Source organism: Mytilus trossulus, chromosome 13, assembly GCF_036588685.1.
Source record: "Mytilus trossulus isolate FHL-02 chromosome 13, PNRI_Mtr1.1.1.hap1, whole genome shotgun sequence".
In the NCBI taxonomy this organism is placed as follows: Eukaryota; Metazoa; Mollusca; class Bivalvia; order Mytilida; family Mytilidae; genus Mytilus; species Mytilus trossulus.
In genome coordinates this window covers 26,497,816-26,523,477 of record NC_086385.1, presented here as the reverse complement: position 1 = coordinate 26,523,477, position 25,662 = coordinate 26,497,816, and the positions used below count along the sequence as shown (strand labels likewise).

The window sequence follows — 25,662 nt, the reverse complement described above, 5'->3', positions numbered from 1 at the left end:
TGTACTAGTATATGAGATTTAACACCATTGACTGAAAATAATATCAAGCACTACTATACATGTACATCTAAAAAGCATACAACTATTTTACCCTCTGTAATTTAAGTCATTAAACTGACTGTAATTGTTCACTAAATATACAATTGGATTTTAAAGTTAAAATACTGTAAATTCAGAAATTATTGCGAAAAAAAGCCACAGGGTTATAATCACAATAATTAAAACTCACATTTTGAAAAATTGCAGTAATAAATGCAGGCAATAATTTCTGAATTTCCATTAGTACCGGTACACTTTTTTTCTTCCTCATATAAAAAAAAATATTCAATCATCAAGCAATGATCTGTAATTGAAAGTTGTGATGGTTTTTTTTAAAAGGGTGGAAGGATATGGCGATAGACTATCTCCATACAAACAATTTTTTAAAACTTTTAAAAATTCTTATATGAATATTGCCAATGAGACAACTCTCCACCAGAGACCAAATAACATTCAGGTAGAAGTTAACAACTATACGTCTTCATACACTACAGCCCTCAATGATGAGCAAAACACATACTGCATAGTCATCTATTAAAGGCCCCAAATGACAAATGTACAATTCAAATGAGAAAATATCACTTGATAACATGCTTCTGACTAATGGGACAGGCACAAAAACAGTGTGGCATGTGTGTGGATGTTCCATTCTAGGATTAGGAATTGATTTAACAAACAAGAAAAATAAAATACATATCATATTCCTAAATATTTGGGGAAGGGTATCAGCCCCTGTGCTACTCCAGAAAAAGAAATCACCATACTCAGACAGGTAGCACTGACTCCCAGTTGACTTATCATTGGTCCAACACATCAATGAATGTGTGCAAGGAATAGAAACAATACATACTTGTGGGTTTTTCGTGGGTACCAATTTTCATGGATTGATAAAAACTTGCATATTGTGGATATTTGATTTTTGGTTTCAGGAAATTCTGCATACTTTTCTGTAGAAAATTTGTAATTCGTTGAAAAGTTACATTCGTGGCTGCCCTGTACCCACGAAATCCATAAAAATAAGTATCCAACAATTATTATAGAATCCATAGTACCTTTATTGAGGTTAATGGTCTGGTCCAGACAGAATTAATTTAACAACTTCCGACACTTGAGGTGAACTCTCTACCACAAAACAAATAAGACAAAAACAAGCAAAAAACTAAAACAAAAAACAAACCAGGAAGACAAACACATTTTTTTTTCAAATCAGAAATAAATAATAAAAAATGCCTAGTGTTAGCAATGAATATCAAAACTAAGATTTTACAATAAATCTGATGACTAGGTTTGAACACAGAGGCAGCCCTAAAAGTAAATAGGTATATCTATAGACTGAGAATAAGCAAGAAAAACATTTTTATCATTCTCTTAAGTACTCTTAAATGAATATCTTTTGGTGACATTAATTTTATAAATTTAAGAGATGTTGAGACAATATTGGTAACAAAGTTTATTATTGTGGATTTATTTTATTTTTGTTGATACCAACTTTTGTGTTTTGAGATAAACTTGCAATTTCGAGGATATTTTGAATTTGACTTTCTGTCAAAGTCTGCATATATTCATATAGATAATATGTCAAAGTCGCATAATTTGTATTTCATTGAATTTTTTAATTTGTAGTTCACTTGTAACCACGAAATCCACAAAAATTGGTACCAAAATGATTTAATAATGAATCCACAGTACTTTAGAAAATATTTTGGTTGTGGGGCATTTTGACAGTATCTTTCAACCCTCTTGCTTTAATTTAAACTGATAAAACTTTCATACAATGTTTAAAAGTAACAATAATGCATTTTTTTTAACGCATTTGGCAATACAAACACATGTTATGAAGACTTTCTTCATTCTAAAAAGGAAATGCTAAACATAAGCAAATTCAAATTTATTTAAAAAAATCTAGCTTCCACTAAAAAATATCCCTGAAGGCACTACACATTCATGAAAGGCCATGTACATTAATATTTTTGTTAATACATTTGAAAAAAAAAAAAATGAAAACCATCAGTTTTAAGTGTAAATCATATAATTCAACGTAAAATATTTGAGAAGCATGGACAAATATAGACTTAACAGTAGCAATTTTTTCTGTAAACTGAGAAATTATTGTGTGCATTAATCATTGCAAATTTTGGCGAATGAATAAAAAACAAATTAATTATTTCTATTTCAGGAAAATCTGCATATAGATATATGCATCAGATAACAAAATGTAAGTTCTTATCAATGTGAAACACGCAAAGTCTCATTATTCACAACAATAAGAAAATCGCAATGTTTTTTTTAATTTACAGTATAAAAGTATATTTATTTTCATAGATGTGGATGTGCGATCCAAAAAGTCAGATATAATTTAATTTCATCAGATCTAGAGATCATGGTACATGGATAATAAAATCATGATTTCTTTGTTCTGAAAACCATTGAGCAAACACTATTTCCAGTAAGCACTGCCACCAAAAGTAATGTACAAATATGTTATCAGCCTTCCATTTCTATAAATAACTTCCTACATCGTCCTGTGCTATGAATTCATCCCACCATATCGTATTTCAACTTGTCTGTCCTTGATAGCATGAATTTCTGATAATTTTTCAATTAGTCTCTCAATTAACCCGGCCTGTTTAGTCCGTATTGTTAACTGCCGTGGAATATTTCTGTCAGTTCGACTTTCAAATCGTATCACATTTACTTCCAGCCGATTCGCTTCAGGAAGTTTACAGCTGATTTCAGAATATTTGAAACTATGTAACATTACCTGAAAACATAAACAGAAAAAATATTGACCATGTATTATTGTTTCTCTGATTTTTATGCTATTGTCACATTTCTTGATCTACATTGGTGTGAGAAAAATATCTGTTCTCAGCAAATGATTGGTTGAATTTTTTATTATGATGTCAAAGGAGTAGGCGCAAAACTGGGGAAGGGATCAGTAGAACTTTCACTCTTCCCAGTTTCTCAGTCTCATACAAAAAAGTTTATATTTTTTTTCATTGACCTAATATTGTATATTTACTGAGTGTTTAATCTTTTGATTATAAAGAACAACAAAACCATGAAATAGTAACCATGGTAACCATCAGTATAAGTTTCACAATAGATAACTTTGGAGGTCGATGCATTTTAATCAAAAACTCTGGTTTTAGTGAAATTCATTTGTTTGTTTAGGGGCGTCGTCACTTCCATTCCAATGTTGAGTGAGTGATTAAAAAACTATAATTCTATATTGTACAAATTATTCAGCAATCTGAATTCTCAAAATTGACAATCAGCACTATTGTACTTAAGTACCTACAGAACAACAATTATTTCTAGTTTATCCTGCACAATGACGATCACTAAGACACTTGATGAAAGTTAATAGTGCAGGGATACAGGCGACCCCCTCTATCTGGTAAATAACGCATAAAGGCGCGTTTAATTGATGAGTTTTTTGCAGTGACGGGTGAACTCGAAAGTGGTCTATTCCAGTCATCTTTTAAACTAATGAAACAACAATTTATTACAAAATTTGTTTATAATTCTCTCATTTGTTACAGAATAATAAAATTCAGTATATTCAGTTCAGTAATAAGTAATTTAAGGAATGGCTGTAATATTTTTTCTGTCTATGAAGAAATAACATAAAAAATGTGGTGCACACTGAATAACACACATTTTAAACCGTAGAAAACCATGAAAAAACTTTGATGACGCCACGGTCACATGACTAAATTATGTCTATGGGCTCATAACAAAATAACGTCAGCCAATCAGAAGACGTGTTACATCCAAAACTAACTTATTGTCAAATGAAAAACATCTAAGCTATAAAGCTAACTATATACACTTTTTTTAATAACTCACCCTTGTTTGAGAGTTTATAACATGGATACCCACATCATTGACACCAATATGGCACATGCTACCCTAAAATGACAAATCAAAGCGCTTGAAAGTGCTGTAAGAAAGGGTGCTTCCTCAATGAGTATCATGTTCAGGACCTTCCAAATTTATTAAAGCTAACATTCAATCTAATTAAAATAAAATCTTCGCACTCGCTCATTTTATGCTTGGTCACTGCATGCGTAATTTTAATTAGATTGAGCTAACATTCCACTCAAGATTTAAAACAGAAAAAAAAACCATATTTTAGAACTGTTCCTTTGCTTTTTGTGTGTGTTTTTTTTTTTTAAACTTTTAATTTTGCTGTGTATGTACTGATTTTGAGTCATGGATGGATGGATACCCCATGTCCTTTGTTTTTCTATTCAGAACAATGTGGCACATTAATTTATTTGTTTGATATCTTATCAAATTACAATTTTGAAATTTAACCAGCATAAAAACTGCTTTTTTGGTTATACCTATTATATTTTTATAGCTGACTATGCGGTATGGGCTTTGCTCATTGTCCAAGGCTGTACGGTGGCTTAGCTAAAGTTGTAAATTCTGTGTTATTTGGTCTCTTGTGGAGAGTTGTCTCATTGGCAAGCATACCACATCTTCTTTTTTAAAACTTTCAAATCTTAACTCATGGTCTACAATATCGACATATAAAACTTGTGTATGTTATATGAATTATTTTTACCTTGACCTGGGGTACCAGTAGTGTACCAGTGAAGAAAGCAGATCCATAAACAGTCAGGTTTCTGCAGAACTTCAGGAACTGCTGCTTTAAAATCTGAGAAAAAAAAAACCCAGACAAAATGTTAACAATTTTTATCCTACATCCTTAAAAATTTATTAAATTAGAGCTAATAGAAATAGGTTCCTTTAATAGGGGGAAATAAAATGAAACGACCATCAATCTTGGAAAGATAGCATATTTGAGAGTGGTCATACTGTCTCAGATTAGGGGATGATTAACTTCAAGCTACTTAAAGCCTTCCACATTCTGTATGTGCCTGTCCCAAGCAGGAGACTGTTATTTAGTGGTTGTTATTTTTTTATGTAAATCATATTTTATTTTTTTGTTTATTATTTTGTAAATAAATCAGGCTGGTAGTATCTAATTTACTTTTTAAATTGTTTTATCCTGCAATTGGGTGTCCTACTATACAGATACAGCCCCACAAATATCTATCGCTATGCTGTATCTATAACTATACAGATACAGGCCCACAAATATCTATCGCTATGCTGTATCTATAACTATACAGATATTGCTTTAAAGCTCCACCCACTGCCGGACTGAGTATTGTTTGAACCTGTGTGACCTCAGAATGTGTATTTCAGTTGCATTCCAATGACGCTGACAATTGTCGATTTCAAAACTTGAATGTGTATGATTGTGTTACAAAATCAAACATGTCAATTTCAGCATGCATGTTTAATGAATGTCAAGTCTGAAGCGTAGGAAAACTCGTACACTTCTGTTTCAAATTTGACAATGTTTTGTTATTTGTTTTTAAACGACCGCAAATTTTGAAAAAATTTTCGTCGTATATTGCTATCACGTTGGCGTCGTCGTCGTCGTCAGAATACTTTTAGTTTTCGCACTCTAACTTTAGTAAAAGTGAATAGAAATCTATGAAATTTTAACACAAGGTTTATGACCATAAAAGGAAGGCTGGTATTGATTTTGGGAGTGTTGGTCCCAACATTTTAGGAATTAGGGGCCAAAAAGGGCCCAAATAAGCATTTTCTTGGTTTTCGCACTATAACTTTAGTTTAAGTTAATAGAAATCTATGAAATTTTGACACAAGGTTTATGACCACAAAAGAAAGGTTGGGATTGATTTTGGGAGTTTTGGTTTCAACAGTTTAGGAATTAGGGGCCAAAAAAGGGCCCAAATAAGCATTATTCTTGGTTTTCGCACAATAACTTTAGTTAAAGTAAATAGAAATCAATGAAATTTAAACACAATGTTTATGACCACAAAAGGAAGGTTGGTATTGATTTTGGGAGTTTCGGTCCCAACAGTTTAGGAATTAGGGGCCAAAAAGGGACCCAAATAAGCATTTTTCTTGGTTTTCGCACCATAGCGTTAGTATAAGTAAATAGAAATCTATGAAATTTAAACACAAGGTTTATGACTATAAAAGGAAGGTTGGGATTGATTTTGGGAGTTTTGGTCCCAACAGTTAAGGAAAAAGGGGCCCAAAGGGTCCAAAATTAAACTTTGTTTGATTTCATCAAAATTGAATAATTGGGGTTCTTTAATATGCCGAATCTAACTGTGTGTGTAGATTCTTAATTTTTGGTCCCGTTTTCAAATTGGTCTACATTAAGGTCCAAAGGGTCCAAAATTAAACTTAGTTTGATTTTAACAAAAATTGAAACCTTGGGGTTCTTTGATATGCTGAATCTAAAAATGTACTTAGATTTTTGATTTTTGGCCCAGTTTTCAAGTTGGCCCAAATCGAGGTCCAAAATTAAACATTGTTTGATTTTATCAAAAATTGAATAATTGGGGTTCTTTGATATGCCAAATCTAACTGTGTATGTAGATTTTTAATTTTTGGTCCAGTTTTAAAATTGGTTTAAATTAAAGTGCAAAGGGTCCAAAATTAAACTAAGTTTGATTTTAACAAAAATTAAATTCTTGGGTCTCTTTGATATGCTGAATCTAAACATGTACTTAGATTTTTGATTATGGGCCCAGTTTTCAAGTTGGTCCAAATCAGGATCTAAAATTATTATATTAAGTATTGTGCAATAGCAAGTCTTTTCAATTGCACAGTATTGTGCAATGGCAAGAAATATCTAATTTCACAATATTGTGAAATAGCAAATTTTTTTTTAATTAAGAGTTATCTTTCTTTGTCCAATATAGTAAGCAAGAAATATCTGCAAGAATTTTTTTTAATTGGAGTTATCTTTCTTTGTCCAGAATCAACTTAAATCTTTGTTATATACAATATACAATGTATATTCACATTTTCTACCAACTGATAAATTTAAATAATCTTTACCATTCAGTGATAACAAGCAGTTTTTTTACATCTTAATATTTTATGATGTTTTTAAATGAGTAGTAATTGTTGCAAACTTCATTAGAATATTTTAATTGAAATTATTTTTGGAATAAGGGAAAGGGGGATGTAAATAAAAAATTGGGTTCAATTTTTCTCATTTGAAATTTCATAAATAAAAAGAAAATTTCTTCAAACATTTTTTTGAGAGGATTAATATTCAACAGCATAGTGAATTGCTCTAAGAGAAAACAAAAATTTTAAGTTCATTTGAATACATTCATTCTGTGTCAGAAACCTATGCTGTGTCAACTATTTAATCACAATCCAAATTTAGAGCTGAATCCAGCTTGAATGTTGTGTCCATACTTGCCCCAACCGTTCAGGGTTCAACCTCTGCGGTGGTATAAAGCTACGCCCTGCGGAGCATCTGGTTACTGTTGAAATTAGTTGTAATGTTAAAATAGATAATTATTCACCTTGAGCGATGTATTATTGTTGACCATTTGAGATTCTTTTTTGCGAACCCAACTTCAGCGTAATGCTTGATTTTGATATAACTACGCGTGCCTCAAGGGATTACAAATGGAAAACAAATGCTAAATATGTTAGTATTTGTGTCTTTCAAAACACAAACCATATCCAGAATTAATTGCAGGATAAAGACAATAACTGTTTAGTGTCTTTAAATATCAGCTGTATTTGTACTCGGCTCGAAACAGATGTAGTAGCTCGCTAAGAGCTCGCATACACCTTGTTTCCTAGCCTCATACAAATATTTAAATGTGACATTTTGGTACCTTTTAAAGCTGAATATGCAGTATAGATTTTTCTTATTGTTGAAAGCCACATATGGTGATCTATAGCTGTTAACTACTGAGGAATTTGGTCTGTTGTGGAGTGTTGTCTCGTTTAAGCAATCATACCACATCATATTTTTATTATTATGATGATTGTAAATAATTTTTCTTCATGTAAAAGGTATATGTTAAAAGATAGACTTTATTGAGAGTGCCTTATAAACAAATTTCTTACAGCTAATTTCCTAAAGCATGAAGAGCAAGACTTTAGTTAGCTTGCTTGCTTTTTTTTTATATGTACAATTATTTGGATAACACCCAATTAAATACAAATATTATATATACAGGTTAAACTATGTCTATATATATTGTTTAAAGATGTCAATCTTTTTTTCAAAGCTTGCATAAACAATTATACAAACAAGCAAGCAAGTCAACCAAATTTTTGCTTTACATGCATTAGGAAATTAGCTGTAATGATCTGTATTTCTTGTTTAATGAGTGTCAATGTACAAAAATGTTGTTTACTACTCAATGGGAGACAACTCTACAGTAACCAAATATATACATATTTCCAAGGTATAAATATCATTAAGAGAATAATGAGGTGGTAAAATATTAGAATGGGAATAATGTGAAAAACTTGTAAATAAAATTGAGAATGGAAATGGGGAATGTATCAAAGAGACAACAACCCGACCATAGAAAAAACAACAGAAGAAGGTCACCAACAGGTCTTCAATGTAACGAGAAATTCCCACACCCGGAGGCGTCCTTCAGATGGCCCCATAACAAATAAATACTAGTTCAGTGATAAGGAACGCCATACTAATTTCCAAATTGTACACAAGAAACTAAAATTAAAATAATACAAGACTAACAAAGACCAGAGGCTCCTGAATTGGGACAGGCACAATAATGCAGCAGGGTTAAACATGTTAATGAGATCTCAACCCTCCCCCTATACCTCTAGCCAATGTAGAAAAATAAAGAATAGAAAAAAAATGCCTAAATTAAAGAATACAGAAATGAAGGAACCCCCATTGTACTAAGTATGTTCATAAAAAGGAAGAATAAAATTAGGGATGTTAAGACAATAAACATCTTTTTCATCAACCAACAATTTTTGTAGCAATAGTTTTGTTTTGCAATTCAATTATGTAATAGGTCTTAGAAACAATAACCCTATATTACACACAAAAGTCTTTTGAACCATATCTATGACATTATGTATACCGAATGATGCAGATTTGAAATTTTGAGAAGGATCAATTTAGTTTTAGTACTAAGGTCTACAACTACTGTAAATTTAAAAATCATTGGGAGGTTTTTATTATTGCGAATATTGTGACAGAGTTGTAAACGCAATAATTAAAACTTGCATTTTGTAATATTTTAACTGAATTAAGCATGACTTTTTTCAAAACCGCAAAAATTAAAATCGCATCCAAGTTTAAAATGACAAAATCGCAATAAAAAATGCATGCAATAATTTCTGAATTTACAGTAATACTAAAACATACCATATCCACTTGTACATGAGAAGGACCTTCAAGCATGCTTTTTCCTACATCCTTATAATGTCGAAATACATTGTTAGACCATGCATGACTCTTTCCTTTCATCATTTGTTCTGGTACCATTGCCTGCAAGTTTTTACTAAAAATAGAAATTATAAACCAATTTTAATACAAAATATGAAAAATAGAATCTGTTCAAATTCTAAATTCTGTTAGTAGTTTTTAAGAATTTTCACCTTTTCTTATTTATTTTTGAAAAGAGATTTCCATCAAATATTATGATAATTGTACAAAAATAAACTATAAATAAATGGTAAATATGTCCATAGGGACACAGATGATGCCCCAGCTAGCATATATAATGTTATAAAAATATGCAAGTGTTTGGTAAACAGGAAGTTGTCGAGTGATGAATCTGAAAACACATCACATAGCTGACTTATATAAATCCTGAAACCAAATTTCAGAAATCCTTGTATTGTAGTTCCTGAGAAAAATGTGACGAAAATTTTCAACTTGGCTATCATGTGTAAAATCATACAAGTGTTTGGTAAACAGGAAGTTGTCAAGTGATCAATCTGAAAACGCATCACACGGTAAAGCTGACTTAGATAAACCCTGAAACCAAATTTCAGAAATCCTTGTATTGTAGTTCCTGAGAAAAATGCTACGAAAAATATTCATGGGACGGACGGACTGACTGACCGACTGACGGAAGGACAGACAGAGGTAAAACAGTATACCCCCCCTTTTTTAAAGCGGGGGTATTAAAACTGTAAAAGTCATGCTACCAAAATTTGAACTGCAACAATAAGCCTTATTTATACACACATTTAATAACATTGAGTTGAGACAAACATTAAAGAACTAAAACAAATTCAGCAATTTTTCCATTACTAAAGGGGCATAACTCTAGAATAGTAAACGTGACGCCACCAAAACTTACACACGATCTGTGTTTTGTGATAATGAGCATTGTGTTTAAGTTACTTTTCATTTGGTTGAGGCAAACTAAAGTTACAGAACAGAAACTAATTTTGGAACGTAGGGACAATGTATGGACAAAGTACTTAATGCCACCTCCACTACAGCCGGCATGAAAAAGTTTAAAAAAATAAAAAAATAATACCCAAAGTCAGAAACAAATATTTCTTAGCACATCTGGTGCCGGAAACGCGGTGCAAGCAATGACTTGCAAATTATATCCTTGTTGTTTATTAGACATTGATAAAATCTGTGCTCAATGGGTAAAATTAAATGTTAAAGTATGGAAGTGATAACCTGAAAGATCTGAAAATTGGTACAAGTCTACACTATAAGTTCCTGATCAAATATCAAATCATTCCTGAATACAGAAGCTAATAACAAAAATTCAGAGAGAATACATTTTTTCTCAATAAATTGCTTACATTTTACAACTCAACATCATAATCAAAAGTTTCTAGAAAAGTAGAAATTTTCATGTTTTTACCTGAGAAATGTTTTGGCTGTTGATGTGTTGTAGACGCCATCTTGTTTCATCAGAATAATGATCACAGCAAAGTTAAGAACATCCTGGTCTTTACATGGATAGAGGGCGGTAATGTAGTTTTTATATGCTTCATGGAACAATAAATGGATGGCTGCTGGGTGTGTAATCTATAAATAGAAATGCATGGTGTGTAATCTTTAAATAGAAATGCATGGTGTGTAAACTATTAATAGAAATGCTGGGTGTGTAATCTTTAAATAAAAATGCTTGGTGTGTAATCTATAAATTGAAAAATAAAACCATCATCACAGTATGTTTAATCAAGTAACCAGGACAAAATTGATGTTTGCAGAATTTTCAGCAGAAAATATTTCCTGAAGTTTCTTGATTCCTACATTCTAAAAGTCATATTAAGATACTGTGAGGATTCATTATTATTCGTTTGGACCAATTTCTATGGGTTTCATGGGTACAAAAAAAAACACAAATTCAAATGTTCAACTAATTAAAAATTTCTAAAGGGTTTGTATGCAGAGATTTGGAAAGCCATGAATTCAAATATACAAGAAAATGCAAGTTTTTTTATACGAAAATAAATAAATCCACAGTATCCTGTTAGTTCAAAAAGAAAGACCAAAAGATTTATTTTGGATTTTCTCCCTCTTTAAGAAAGATGATATGTTTTGCTTGGCCTTTTTTTATTTTTAAGATGTTTACCAGATCTTCTTTTCTCATATACATAAGCATTAAGCTGATTAAATGATTTATTCCCCCCGTGTTTAGTAAATTCAGTTCTTATGTTCAATGTTCAATGTTTGAACTCCATTAATACCATTATCCTGCTATTTATTCAATTTTTTTATATTTTTTTTTCATCTACTTACAGTTCGTTCATCCATAATGCCAGTTTTAGCATTTCTTCTCCATTTTAATTTAGGGTCCTCCTTAGAAGGGTCACCCTCTGTCAGCTGCCTCAGAATCTTATGTCTCCAGTTCTCCATTTGTTCAACTGGCTTGTGATCTGGTTTCAGCTGAAGTTCTGTTAATAGAATACTAAATCAAAATGCTGTATACCAGGTTATTTTCGTGTTGGTTTTGTTGCAGTTTGGGCCTCAGATTATTCAGGTTCTGTTTGCTGTTTGGTTCTTAGATGTGTCTGGTTTTATTTGAATTATCAATCTTTGATGTGTTAGGTTTCATTTTTTGTCTAAGCCTTTGATTTGCAAGGTTTTATTTACAGTTTGAGCCTTATAGATGTTTAATGTTTTTATTTTATATCTTAGATGTGTCAGATTTTATTATAAGTTTGGACACTTGATGTGTAAGTTTTGTTTGCATTTTTGGCCTTATATGTGTAAAGTTTTATTTTCAGTTTGAGCCTTACATGTTTCAGGTTTTATTTTCATTTTGGGCCTTAGATGTTTCAAGTTTTATTTGCAGTTTGGGCCTTTCATATTTCAGGTTTTATTTGCAGTTTGGGCCTTACATATTTCAGTTTTTTTTTGCAGTTTGGGCCTTACATGTTTCAGGTTTTAGAATCATATTCGAAACAGTGTGGTCCTGGCCATTGATTGACAACCTGAATTATCCCATTGACTGGGACAGATTAGATGAACGTTTGTCGGTAACAATCACTGCTCACTTTGTACTTGTTAAAGACACTGAATCTGTGGGGTCACCAAAGGTTCTCAACACCTAAATAAAGCAATTCGAAAAACTAATTCGGAATAATTCGATGTGTTGATTTATATCAATAATATAAATCAAAACATAAAGGTTATTCCTGAATACTTTTTCAAATTATTTTATCATTAAAGGCGTTAAGAACCTTTGGTGACCCCACAGTTTAAATTCTATAATAAGTAAGAAGTGAGCAATAGTCGTTACCGACAAACGTTCATCTAATCTGTCCCAGTCAATGGGATAATTTCGGTTGTCAATCAATGGCCAGGACCACACTGTTTCGAATATGATTCTATTTGCAGTTTGGGCCTTAGAGGTTTCAGGTTTTATTTTCAAATTGGGTCTTACATGTTTCAAGTTTTTTTTTGCAGTTTGGGCCTTACATGTTTCAGGTTTTATTTTCAGTTTGGGCCTTACATGTTTCAGGTTTTATTTTCAGTTAGGGCCTTAGATGTTTCAAGTTTTATTTGCAGTTTGGGCCTTACATGTTTCTGGTTTTATTTGCAGTTTGGGCCTTACATGTTTCAGGTTTTATTTGCAGTTTGGGCCTAACATGTTTCCGGTTTTATTTGCAAGCTGGGTCTTTGATGTTTCTGGGAGAAATTTTAATCATCAAAGAATTATGTAAAGAAATACAAACCTAAGCTTTCTGAACAGATCCAAATGGTAAAAATATCTCCATACGGTTTCTCTGGCATGTTACATTCCTACAATTAAAATAAAATGATTGGTTGATGAATCACCAGTGTCAATTATTACATGCATCATATGTTTGGGACTATTATATAAATATGAACTCTTTTTTTTACTACAAATTGTTTTTAGATATAGGAAGATGTGGTATGAGTGCCAATGAGACAACTCTCCATCCAAATAACAATATATAAAAGTAAACCATTATAGGTCAATGTATGGCATTCAACACAGAGACTTGGCTCACACCAAACAACAAGCTATTAAAACCCCCAAAATTACTAGTGCAAAACCATTCAAACGAGAAAACCATGTACATTACTGTAAATTAAGAAATAATTGTGTGCATTTAAGAATTGAATGCTTCTTTTTGTAAATATATTGGGGTGTAAAAGCGTTGACCGAAGTACATTTTGTATGATGCGCAGAAGCATAAAAATGTATGCACGGTCAACGCTTTTACAACCATATAAAATTACAAAAAGAAGCATTCAATACTTATAATTACATTTTTTTTATAGCTAGGATCATGAATACACGATTTTTATCAAGTCTTATTTAATTCACCTGTGAACTTTATTGTGGGACCTCGTGTCATCATGAATGATAAATTTTATTGTCTAGTGCAATTGCTTACGGAATAACATGTGATGTGCAGTTAGCCAATCAAAATAACATATTATAATGAAACATCCATCTAATGTAATTATTTATTAATGCGATTTTGTCATTTTAGACTAAAATGTGATTTTATTTTTTGCAATATTGAGACAAATCCTGTATACTTCATATAAAAAATTTCAAAATGCAATCTTAAATTATTGCGATTATAGCCCTGTTGCATTTTTTGCAATAATGAAAACATTGCAATGATTTCTGAATATACAGTATACTGTGGATTCATTATTATTCGTGGGATACCAATTTTCGTGGATTTCGTTGGTACAGGCAAACCACAAAATTAAATGTTCAACAAATGACAAATTTTACGAAGGCGTGTATGCAGAATTGGTAAAACCACGAAATTAAATATCCACATATTCATAAGTTTACCTGAATCCACGAAAATTGGTACCCATGAAAATAAATGAATCCACAGTTTTGCACCACTTTCCCAGTCTGCACGGTTAGCCACTAGTCCCATGCCCCAGACTAGTAAAATTCCTTTGGACTAGTAAGTTTTTGTAAAACTTGTTTAGACCAATAAGAAAAATGTCAGAATATTGGTCTTATAACTTATAACTGAAGATCCTGCATTAAGGGCATTTCAATACAGATTACTCCATAGAATTCTAGGAACAAATACTCTACTTATGAAGTGTAAATAAAGAGAAACAGAACTGTGCACTTTTTGTACAGAAACTAAAGAAACATACATACACCTCTTTTTTTAATGTAGATACGTTCGAACATTCTGGCTTAATTTTTTTCAAAAGTTAGAAGATGTATGTAATGTAAGCTTTCTCCCAACCTTATCAAGTATAATCTTGGGTGTTAAATATCACCTGTTTAAAGATATTCTTAATACATGTATTCTGATATTGAAGAGATATGTTTATTTATGTAGAGTTAAATTTACAGTCCCATCTGTTGCTGAAGCAATTGAATGGCTTAACTATTATTATAGGGTTGACATGGTCTCTATGAATTTGTGCTCTACCAATAAAGCAATAAGAATAAAGGAAAAATGGTCAAACATTGATAATATTATTAAGAAATAGAGCTCAATGCAGATGTATTCTGTATTCTGTTATTTGACTTTGTATTTTATAATTTATAACAAGTATGGTTAACTATATGTTTAGGATTTATAGCAGAATAATTTGTTTGTGCATCTTTATTTGTAGAGGAGATATGAAAATGATATGAAAATAATAAAATATATATTACAAAAAAAAAGAATATTGGTCATCGAGCTAGTAGTTGAAAAAGTTTTTGGTGCAGACTGCTGTCCCAGGTTTGGCAATGGAAATGAGACATACCAATTTTAATACAGCTGCATACCAAATATCATTGACCAACTGCAGTATGGGCTTTGCTCATTGTTGAAGGCCATACCCTGACCAATAGTCCTTAATTTCTGTGTTATTTTGGTCTCTCGTGGAGAGTTGTCTCATTGAGAATCATACCACATCTTTTTCATATGCTAAACTAACTTTACCAGAAGCTAATACATGTGAGCTAACCAACAGTTTCAAAATCAATAGAACATGACTGAAGAGGTAGGTCCAAATCATCACCATAAAAATGAGATGTGCTCATGTCAGAATCACTTCATAGCAATTATTATTGACCTACCTACTACTAGTGGTTTCCTTTAAACTGACCTTATTAACATTGCATAAACAGCATACCTTTATCTGCTCATCTCAGAACCACTTCATACCAAATATTATTGACATAGTGACCTAACAACTACTAGTGGTTTTCTCCAAACTGACCTTATTAACATTGCTAACACTGCTGCTGGACACAGCATTCCTTTATCTCCCTTCTGTGACTTTGACAAGGGTAAGTAGGGCCATAAAAAAGAATAGGTTTGTTTGCCCAAACCCTACCTACCCAGAAAAAAGCTGCCTATCCAAATTCTTTTATTGTCCTGATTTGAAGAAGTTTTTTTTTTAATCAGATAGGCATGAAGACTTATTAACATCCGATACTTCAATTTCTCAACAAACAAACAAAAAATTAAAAAAATGCCTACCTACCTACCCACTGTCTTAACCTTGGGTAGGGTTTGGACAAACCAAAATATTTTTAATTATGGCCTAAATACCATGTATATTAAATACAGACATCACTTAGAGAATGGAAACAGGGAATGTGTCAAAGAGAAAATAAGGCCACTATAGTGAGACTTTAACATAGGAAGTAAACCCTGCACACATAGGTGGGCTTCAGCTGATAACTTAATTATTGTGTTCACTAGTTCAGTGAAATGGACACCACCCTTAAAACTCCAATACAAATGAACCATAGTTATATATATATAAAAAAAACATACAGACACAAGATAAACAAAGACTAGAGGTTCCTGACTTGGGATACATGCACAAATGGGGCTGGGGTAAAACATATTGTGTGAGAACTCAACCCTCCTCTAGTTTTTATAGACAATGTAGAATATATAAACACACAGTAACACTCAGTTTAAAAGAAGTGCATTTTGTGAAAGTTTTAATTTTTTATCTTATGTTTCTGTTGTATAGATATAGGAAGATGTGGTGTGAGTGCCAATGAGACAACTCTCCATCCAAGCAACAAATTATAAAAGTAAACCATTATAGGTAAAGGTACAGCCTTCATTATAACAACAACTTCACCTTCAATCAAACAGGCAAGATTGATTAAAACAACAACTTCACCTTTAATCAAACAGGCAACAGTGATCATAACAACAACTTCACCTTTAATCAAACAGGCAACAGTGATCATAACAACAACTTCACCGTTAATCAAACAGGCACATTGATCATAACAACAACTTCACCTTTAATCAAACAGGCAACATTAATCATAACAACAACTTCACCGTTAATCAAACAGGCAACATTGATCACAACAACAACTTCACCTTTAATCAAACAGGCAACAATGATCATAACAACAACTTCACCGTTAATCAAACAGACAACATTAATCATAACAACAACTTCACCTTTAATCAAACAGGCAACAATGATCATAACAACAACTTCACCTTTAATCAAACAGACAACATTGATCATAACAACAACTTCACCTTTAATCAAACAGGCAACATTGATCATAACAACAACTTCACCTTTAATCAAACAGGCAACATTGATCATAACAACAACTTCACCTTTAATCAAACAGACAACAATGATCATAACAACAACTTCACCTTTAATCAAACTGGCAACATTAATCATAACAACAACTTCACCTTTAATCAAACAGACAACATTGATCATAACAACAACTTCACCTTCAATCAAACAGGCAACATTGATCATAACAACAACTTCACCTTCAATCAAACAGGCAACATTGATCATAACAACAACTTCACCTTCAATAAAACAGGCAACAATGATCATAACAACAACTTCACCTTTAATCAAACAGACAACATTGATCATAACAACAACTTCACTTTTCATCAAACAGGAAACATTGATCATATCAACAACTTCACCTTTAATCAAACAGGCAACATTGATCATAACAACAACTTCACCTTTTATCAAACAGGCAACATTGATCATAACAACAGCTTCACCTTTAATCAAACAGGCAACATTGACCATAACAACAACTTCACCTTTCATCATACAGGTAACATTGATCATAACAACAACTTCACCTTTCATTAAACAGACAACAATGATCATAACAACAACTTCACCTTTAATCAAACAGACAACATTGATCATAACAACAAGTTCACCTTCAATCAAACAGACAACATTGATCATAACAACAACTTCACCTTTAATCAAACAGGCAACATTGATCATAACAACAACTTCACCTTTCATCAAACAGGTAACAATTATCATAACAACAACTTCACCTTTCATCAAACAGGTAACATTGATCAAAACAACAACTTCACCTTTTATCAAACAGGCAACAATGATCATAACAACAACTTTACCTTCAATCAAACAGGCAACAATGATCATAATAACAACGTCACCTTCAATAAAACAGGCAACAATGATCACAACAACAGCTTCACCTTCAATCAAACAGGCAACATTGATCATAACAACAACGTCACCTTCAATCAAACAGGTAACATTGATCATAACAACAACTTCACATTTAATCAAACAGGCAACATTGATCATAACAACAACGTCACCTTCAATCAAACAGGTAACATTGATCATAACAACAACTTCACCTTTAATCAAACAGACAACAATGATCATAACAACAACTTCACCTTTCATCAAACAGGCAACATTGATCATAACAACAACTTCACCTTTAATCAAACAGGCAACAATGATCATATCAACAACTTCACCTTTCATCAAACAGGCAACAATGATCATAACAACAACTTCACCTTTCATCAAACAGGTAACATTGATCATAACAACAGCTTCACCTTTCATCAAACAGGCAACAATGATCATAACAACAACTTCACCTTTAATCAAACAGGCAACATTGATCATAACAACAGCTTCACCTTCAATAAAACAGGTAACAATTATCATAACAACAACTTCACCTTTCATCAAACAGGCAACATTGATCACAACAACAACTTCACCTTTAATCAAACAGGCAACAATGATCACAACAACAACTTCACCTTTAATCAAACAGGCAACATTGATCATAACAACAACTTCACCTTTCATCAAACAGGTAACATTGATCATAACAGCAACTTCACCTTCAACCAAACAGGCAACATTGATCATAACAACAACTTCAAAGATCAGTCAACTTTTCCTAATGGCAACTTCACCTTCAATCAAACAGGTAACATTGATCATAACAACAACTTCACCTTCAATCAATCAGGCAACATTGATCATAACAACAACTTCAAAGATCAGTCAACTTTTCCTAATGGCAACTTCACCTTCAATCAAACAGGTAACATTGATCATAACAACAACTTCACCTTCAATAAAACAGGCAACAATGATCATAACAACAACTTCACCTTCAATCAATCAGGCAACATTGATCATAACAACAACTTCAAAGATCAGTCAACTTTTCCTAATGGCAACTTCACCTTCAATCAAACAGGTAACATTGATCATAACAACAACTTCACCTTCAATCAATCAGGCAACATTGATCATAACAACAACTTCAAAGATCAGTCAACTTTTCCTAATGGCAACTTCACCTTCAATCAAACAGGTAACATTGATCATAACAACAACTTCACCTTCAATCAATCAGGCAATACCAATCGCCACGCCCATTCCCAGGAACAGACAAACTTTTCAAAAACTAACCACACCCTTCTTAGGGATGATATTGGAATATCGAATGTAACCCAGACATACATTTGTATTAGTGTCTTTACATTCAGGCACATAATAGAGCTTAGAATATCAGTAGAATCAGTCAGCTATGTTACATCTATTTTTAACTACAATGAATGTGGAATATCAGCATTCAAAATAGTTTGCAATGTTCTATTTTTGGTCATGATACTCAAACGCAAGATAAAATCACTATCTATTACAATACCGTGTTTGTTGATCTTCAATATCCTTCTCTTTGTGTATTTTATAGTTTTTAAAAATCTAAGTCTGATTGGAATTAAGGTGCATTTTGTCACACTGTTTGTCCAATGGTCTAGTGGTCTGCGTAATGGCGCTATGAGCCTGATAGGTATCGAGAGATCATTAATCATATTGAAACCCATGTGGTATAAAACATCGTGGAGAAAAACGTACACATCAATAGGCATAGGTATAGTTGTTTTGATTAATACCATACTGACACCGGCCATCACTTTGTTTCGTGCATGTGGTGTGAACCTCCCCCATCACTTTTTATTGATAAATTTCACATTACAACAGTTGATACCTTTTACAATTGTTGTTTCCACAAGTGTTGCCATGGCAGTTGGTCTAATCAAAAGGAATAAAATTTGTAAAGAATTCCTGGCCAGCGAAACCAGGAAAAACATAAAAATGACAAAAACTGCATTTGTCTTAATAGTGACATTTGCTATCAATTTCATTCCTGCTCTCTTTCCTCTGTTTGTGCTTTACTTTATGTGCATGAGAACTAGCATGCACGTTTTTTTCATTGAAATATTAACATTCCTAGAACTTTTAGATGCTTGTTTTAACCCTATAATATACGTTTTTTCAAATCGATCGTCATGGAAACAATTTTTAAAAGCATTATGCAACTGTTGTTCTCAGCCAGGTATCAGAGGGAAAAAAACGTCTGGTGTACAATCTGACAGGAAGGGAGAAGTGGTGAGACATGAGAAAGGAGTGCTTGCTTGATTGCAATTTATAATGGCTCAGAATCCCTTACTGTTTACCTTAAATTATTGTTTGCTAATTTTTAAAGTTTCTAACTTTTTATTAAAAGTTTTGAGATTAAAGGCAAAAACCCAAAATTGGTAAAATTTGTTTATAGTAGATCTTGATTTTCTTGTTCTCTATTTTAGTTGTTAAGGCATTATGCAATAATGCAAACAACTGGTAAAAATTTACATTTCAAGGGCAATAACTCCTATAAAAATTGTCTGACAGTTTTGATTTAAAAGACAATAGGAAGATCTCAATATTGTAAATAATTCTATCCGTATCACATTTTCTCTATCTAGAGCAGTTTTCAAGATAATAGACAGTACTTGCATTTAACCAAAATATTCTATTTTTAGCCATGGCAGCCATGTTGGTTGGCAAGTTAGGTCACCAGACACATATTTTACACTATAAACCCAAATGATGATTGTGGTCGAGTATGGTTAAATTTGGCCTAGTAATGTCAGAATAAAAGTAAATGGACAACGAATCACCCCAAGTGATGAGATAAGCTCACTTGGCCCTTTGTGCCAGGTGAGGTAAAAATCAACTGTTTAGCTGTTCCAATCATTTTACTTACTCTCAGTAGTTCACTTCTTCTTCTTTTCTGTATATTCAGCTGTTCTAATTACCTTACTTACCCTCACAAAAATATGACTGCAAAACTGTTTAAATCATTTTACTTACCCTTAGAAGCTGTCTGTTTAGCTGTTCAACTGTCGTTTCACTCCCACTTGGTAATTTTAGAATCTTTTTTGTACCATCCATGATATATATTGTTATTTGACTCTGTATTAAAAATAAAAAAAAATTAAAAATCAAATTGTTTGTCATAATTATAGAACAATTAATCAAATCTGTGATATCTCAATTAATTAGATCTACACCCCTCCCACATTGACCCCCCCCCCCCCCCCCCCCCCAAAAAAAAATAACAAACAAAACCAAAACAAATACTGTGGATTCTTTATTAATCATTGGACACCAATTTTTCACAGATTAAGTTGGTACGGGAAAACCATGAATTTAAATGTTCAACGAATCGCAAATTTGCTGTATGATTAAACGCAGACTTTTTCTAAAACCAGGAAATCAAATATCCATGAAAATGTAAGTTTTCCTCAATCCACAAAAACTGGTCCCCAAGAAACTAATGAATCCACAGTACAATAAAATAACCTGTCCCCATACAAAATCAATAGTAATTGAAATCACTGATGAAATGATTCAAAGAGTTATGTGAAGAATTAATGATGGTGCTTCCGTGGGAGACGGATTTATAAAAGTTTTTAGACGCTTGTTTCCAAATCCCATATTTGAACAATATGTAACATTGTAATAATTGTCTTGACATTTTTCATTAAGAAATATTATTTAAACTAAGAATTTCAAATCATGTCTTTAAGAAGTAAGATGAGCACAAAAAATCTTAAAAACAGACTTCAATACCATTTTTGTAATATATAAAATGAAAGCAAGTGTATACCCCTTTTAGCATATAATGCGAAAGCGTGTTTTGCTAAAATGTGATGGTCACTTGGTTTCGTCTTTTTATAAATTTTTAAAAACACATGTACAGCATTCAATATTTATTTTAATAGATTTTTGAAATTAAAAGAAATATATTTGATATTCACTGAAAGTAAAACTTAAACTAGAGGCTCTAAAGAGCCTGTGTCGCTCACCTTGGTCTATGTGAATATTAAACAAAGGAAGCAGATTGAAAATTGACTACAAAGGTCAATAACTCCTACAGGGGTCAATTGACCATTTCGTTCATGTTGACTTATTTGTAGATCTTACTTTGCTGAACATTATTGCTGTTTACAGTTTACCTATATCTATAATAATATTCAATATAATAACCAAAAACAGCAAAATTTCCTTAAAATTACCAATTCAGGGGCCGCAACCCAAAAACAGGTTGTCCAATTCATCTGAAAATTTCAGGGCAGATAGATCTTGACCTGATTAACAATTTTACTTCATGTCAGATTTTCTCTAAATTATTTGGTTTTTGAGTTATAAGCCAAAAACTGCATTTTACCCCTATGTTCTATTTTTAGCCGTGGTGGCCATCTTGGTTTGATGGCCAGGTCACTGGACACAATTTTTAAACTAGATACCCCAATGATGATTGTGGCCAAGTTTCAAATAATTTGGCCCAGCAGTTTCAGGGGAGAAGATTTTTCTAAAAGATAACTAAGATTTACGAAAAATGGTTAAAAATTGACTATAAAGGGCAATAACTCCTAAAGTGGTCAACTGATCATTTTGGTCATGTTGACTTTTTTGTAGATCTTACTTGGCTGAACATTATTGCTTTTTACAGTTTATCTCTATCTAAAATAATATTCAAGATAATAACCAAAAACAACAAAATTTCCTTAAAATTACCAATTCAGGGGCAGCAACCTAACAACTGAATGTCAGATTCATCTGAAAATTTCAGGGCAGATAGATCTTAACCTGATTAACAATATAACCCCATGTCAGATTTGCCCTAAATGCTTTGGTTTTTGAGTTATAAGCCAAAAACTGCATTTTACCCCTATGTTCTATTTATAGCCATGGCGGCCATCTTGGTTAGTTGGCGGGGTCACCGGACACAATTTTTAAACTAGATACCCCAATGATGATTGTGGCCAAGTTTGGTTAAATTTGGCCTAGTAGTTTCAGAGGAGAAGATTTTTGTAAAAGTTAATGCCGGACGCAGGACAACGACGCCGGACGAAGCCGGACGCCAAGTGATGAGAAAAGCTAAAAATAAAACATCGGTTAAAATTGTTTAGTTATATGGAGGGTAGCATCAAATTCAAAATGAAATCAGTTATAACAACATCCTTTTTTTTTTTGTGGGTACCAAAATTCAATGTTTTTGTTAAATATTTGTTTGTTTTGAGTTTGTGAAATAGTGATTATTGCTGTACCCATATTTTGACTATATTTTGTCTATTTTACCTATTATGTCTGTTTTATACACGCATCGTTATAAATATTATGGAATTTGATGCAACTGTCATACAAGTGAGACGTTTAGTGCTATAAAACCAGGTTAAATCTACCATTTTTTTACATTTGAAAATGTCTGTACCGAGTCAGGAATATGGCATTTGTTGTCCTTTCGTTTGATGTGTTTTATCATTTTATTTTGCCTTTTGATTAGGGAGTTTCCGTTTTCAATTTTCCTTGGAGTTCAGTATTTTTGTGATATTACTTTTTTTCATGGTTTGAGGAAAAATTGCATATTTGTGGATATTAAATTTCGTGTTTTGCCAAAGTCTGCATACATTACGTTAGAAAACTTGTAACTTGCTCAGGTCCATTGCAAGGAATTTCCAGGGGGGGGGGGGATTTGGACCCATGAACTCGACTTTAACAGTCACAATTTTGAACAGAACGTTGACTTTAACAGTGCTTATTTGGTTTCAATGGGGGGGTTGGTCCGAAACCCCCAGAACCCCTCTGGCTACGGGTATGTTGTTAAACATTTATATGCGTTGCTCCCCTGTACCCACGAAGTCCACAAAATTTGGTATCCAATGAATATTAATGAATCCACAGTAGCACATATAGTTGTAAGCAAATCTAAATCATTATTGTACATATATGTCATTATTTTAAATAATATATATCATCAACTTCATTTTTTAAATGGATAGAATGATTTTTTAAAAAGAATATTTATTTGAATGAAGTACATGAACAATGGCAAAAAAAAGTGTTGATTAATTTGGGATTCAGAGATTATAATTTTTAAATCTTGATTGGAATTAATATGATGTTGGTTGCTTTTATTTGGCATGGGTTGTTTTCATACAAGACATTGCTAATATAAACCTATGATACAAGTTTCATAAAAATCTGGCAAAAAATGAACAAACGAGATCTATAATGATGTAATTTTCCATATAATTACTACATCCTATGGGCAAAACTCTTTAGAAATAATTGGTTGACACTGATTTTTAAACTCAACCAAGACATTGCTGATATAAACCTTTGGTATCAGTTTTATAAAAATCTGGCAAGAATTGTGCATGTGTGAGCACTAACAAGGCCTGCCAGCTGGACTTCTAGCATTTATATGTCCCTTGCAACAAGTCTTTTGCAAGATAATTATGATTATTGAAACCAAATAACAGATCAGAAATATTGTATCTATTTCTATATCAAAAGGAAATTTGAATGTACAATAGCATCTTTCAAGCTCAAATATAATTCATAATATCATTATATATAGAATACATATTTATCACTAAATGTATTAACGTTTGTTAATGGCCATCTTTAACATTACAGATATATTTTGAAGTTCAATGACTGGTTGTCATGACAACTTACCAGTTTATTAATGGTTGTCTTTAACATTACAGATATATTTTTTATTTGCAATGACTGGTTGTCATGACAACTTACCAGTTTATTAATGGCCGTCTTTAACATTACAGATATATTTTGATGTTCAATGACTGGTTGTCATGACAACTTACCAGTTTATTAATGGCCGTCTTTAACATTACAGATATATTTTGATGTTCAATGACTGGTTCTCATGACAACTTACCAGTTTATTAATGGCCTTGTGTAACATTACAGATATATTTTGATGTTCAATGACTGGTTGTCATGACAACTTACCAATTTATTAATGGCCGTCTTTTACATTACAGATATATTTTGATGTTCAATGACTGGTTGTCATGACAACTTACCAGTTTATTAATGGCCGTCTTTAACATTACAGATATATTTTGATGTTCGTTGTAGCTGTATGGATCACATTTATCAAAGGCTGTTTGACCATTACTATCTAAAGCATTCTGAAAAAGAAAATAACAATCTGACCCCTACTGTCTAAAATATTCTGAAATAGAAATTTTACAGTCAATGTATGAGAATCTATTGTTTGATACATGTTAATCGCTATAAACTAAAATAATTTATTTTAGAGAATGTAATATTTTTATGACCTGTTTTGCCAGTTGCTTTAACAGAAATATACTAAAGAGTGGATACTTGTTGAAGGATGCCAAGGTAAAGGAAAAGAAATAAATCAATTTTTGATTTTAATACAACTATTTAGGTGCACCTCTGTGTCCACTGTCCATGAACTCTGTTGCCATGGTAACTTACCACATTCGTATCTGGGTAACTAAGTAACACTACAACAACTTGCACATGACCTTTTTTGTTGTCACGGTTACTTACCACATTGGTATCTGGGTAACTAAGCAACACTTCAACAACCTGTACATGACTTATTTTGTTGTCACGGTAACTTACCACATTAGTATCTGGGTAACTTAGCAACACTTCTACAACCTGTACATGACCTTCTATGTTGTCACGGTAACTTACCACATTGGTATCTGGGTAACTTAGCAACACTTCAACAACCTGTACATGACCTTCTATGTTGTCACGGTAACTTACCACATTGGTATCTGGGTAACTTAGCAACACTTCAACAACCTGTACATGAACTTTTTTGTTGTTACGGTAACTTACCAAATTTGTATCTGGGTAACTTAGCAATACTACATCAACATGTA

The 25,662-nt window shown here is 32.3% G+C and overlaps 1 protein-coding gene across 2 annotated transcripts in view; it reads right to left on the bottom strand.

Moving 5' to 3' along the window:
- Window positions 1–399: 399 nt before the first annotated feature.
- Window positions 400–25,662, bottom strand: part of LOC134694915 (krev interaction trapped protein 1-like) — a 57,621-nt gene continuing 32,358 nt past the window's right edge. Inside the window, exons 9-18 of one of the 2 annotated variants that reach the window (XM_063556025.1) lie at window positions 25,469–25,518; window positions 24,823–24,930; window positions 20,795–20,896; window positions 13,057–13,123; window positions 11,618–11,772; window positions 10,734–10,900; window positions 9,266–9,401; window positions 4,616–4,708; window positions 3,892–3,954; window positions 400–2,800 (exon numbers count right to left, since the gene is read on the bottom strand). In XM_063556025.1, the coding sequence (XP_063412095.1) occupies window positions 2,567–2,800; window positions 3,892–3,954; window positions 4,616–4,708; window positions 9,266–9,401; window positions 10,734–10,900; window positions 11,618–11,772; window positions 13,057–13,123; window positions 20,795–20,896; window positions 24,823–24,930; window positions 25,469–25,518 (1,175 nt within the window). In that variant the 3' untranslated portion in view covers window positions 400–2,566. Of the gene's footprint in view, window positions 2,801–3,891; window positions 3,955–4,615; window positions 4,709–9,265; window positions 9,402–10,733; window positions 10,901–11,617; window positions 11,773–13,056; window positions 13,124–20,794; window positions 20,897–24,822; window positions 24,931–25,393; window positions 25,444–25,468; window positions 25,519–25,662 lie in introns of both variants that reach the window. The other variant, XM_063556024.1, reaches the window with a different exon arrangement.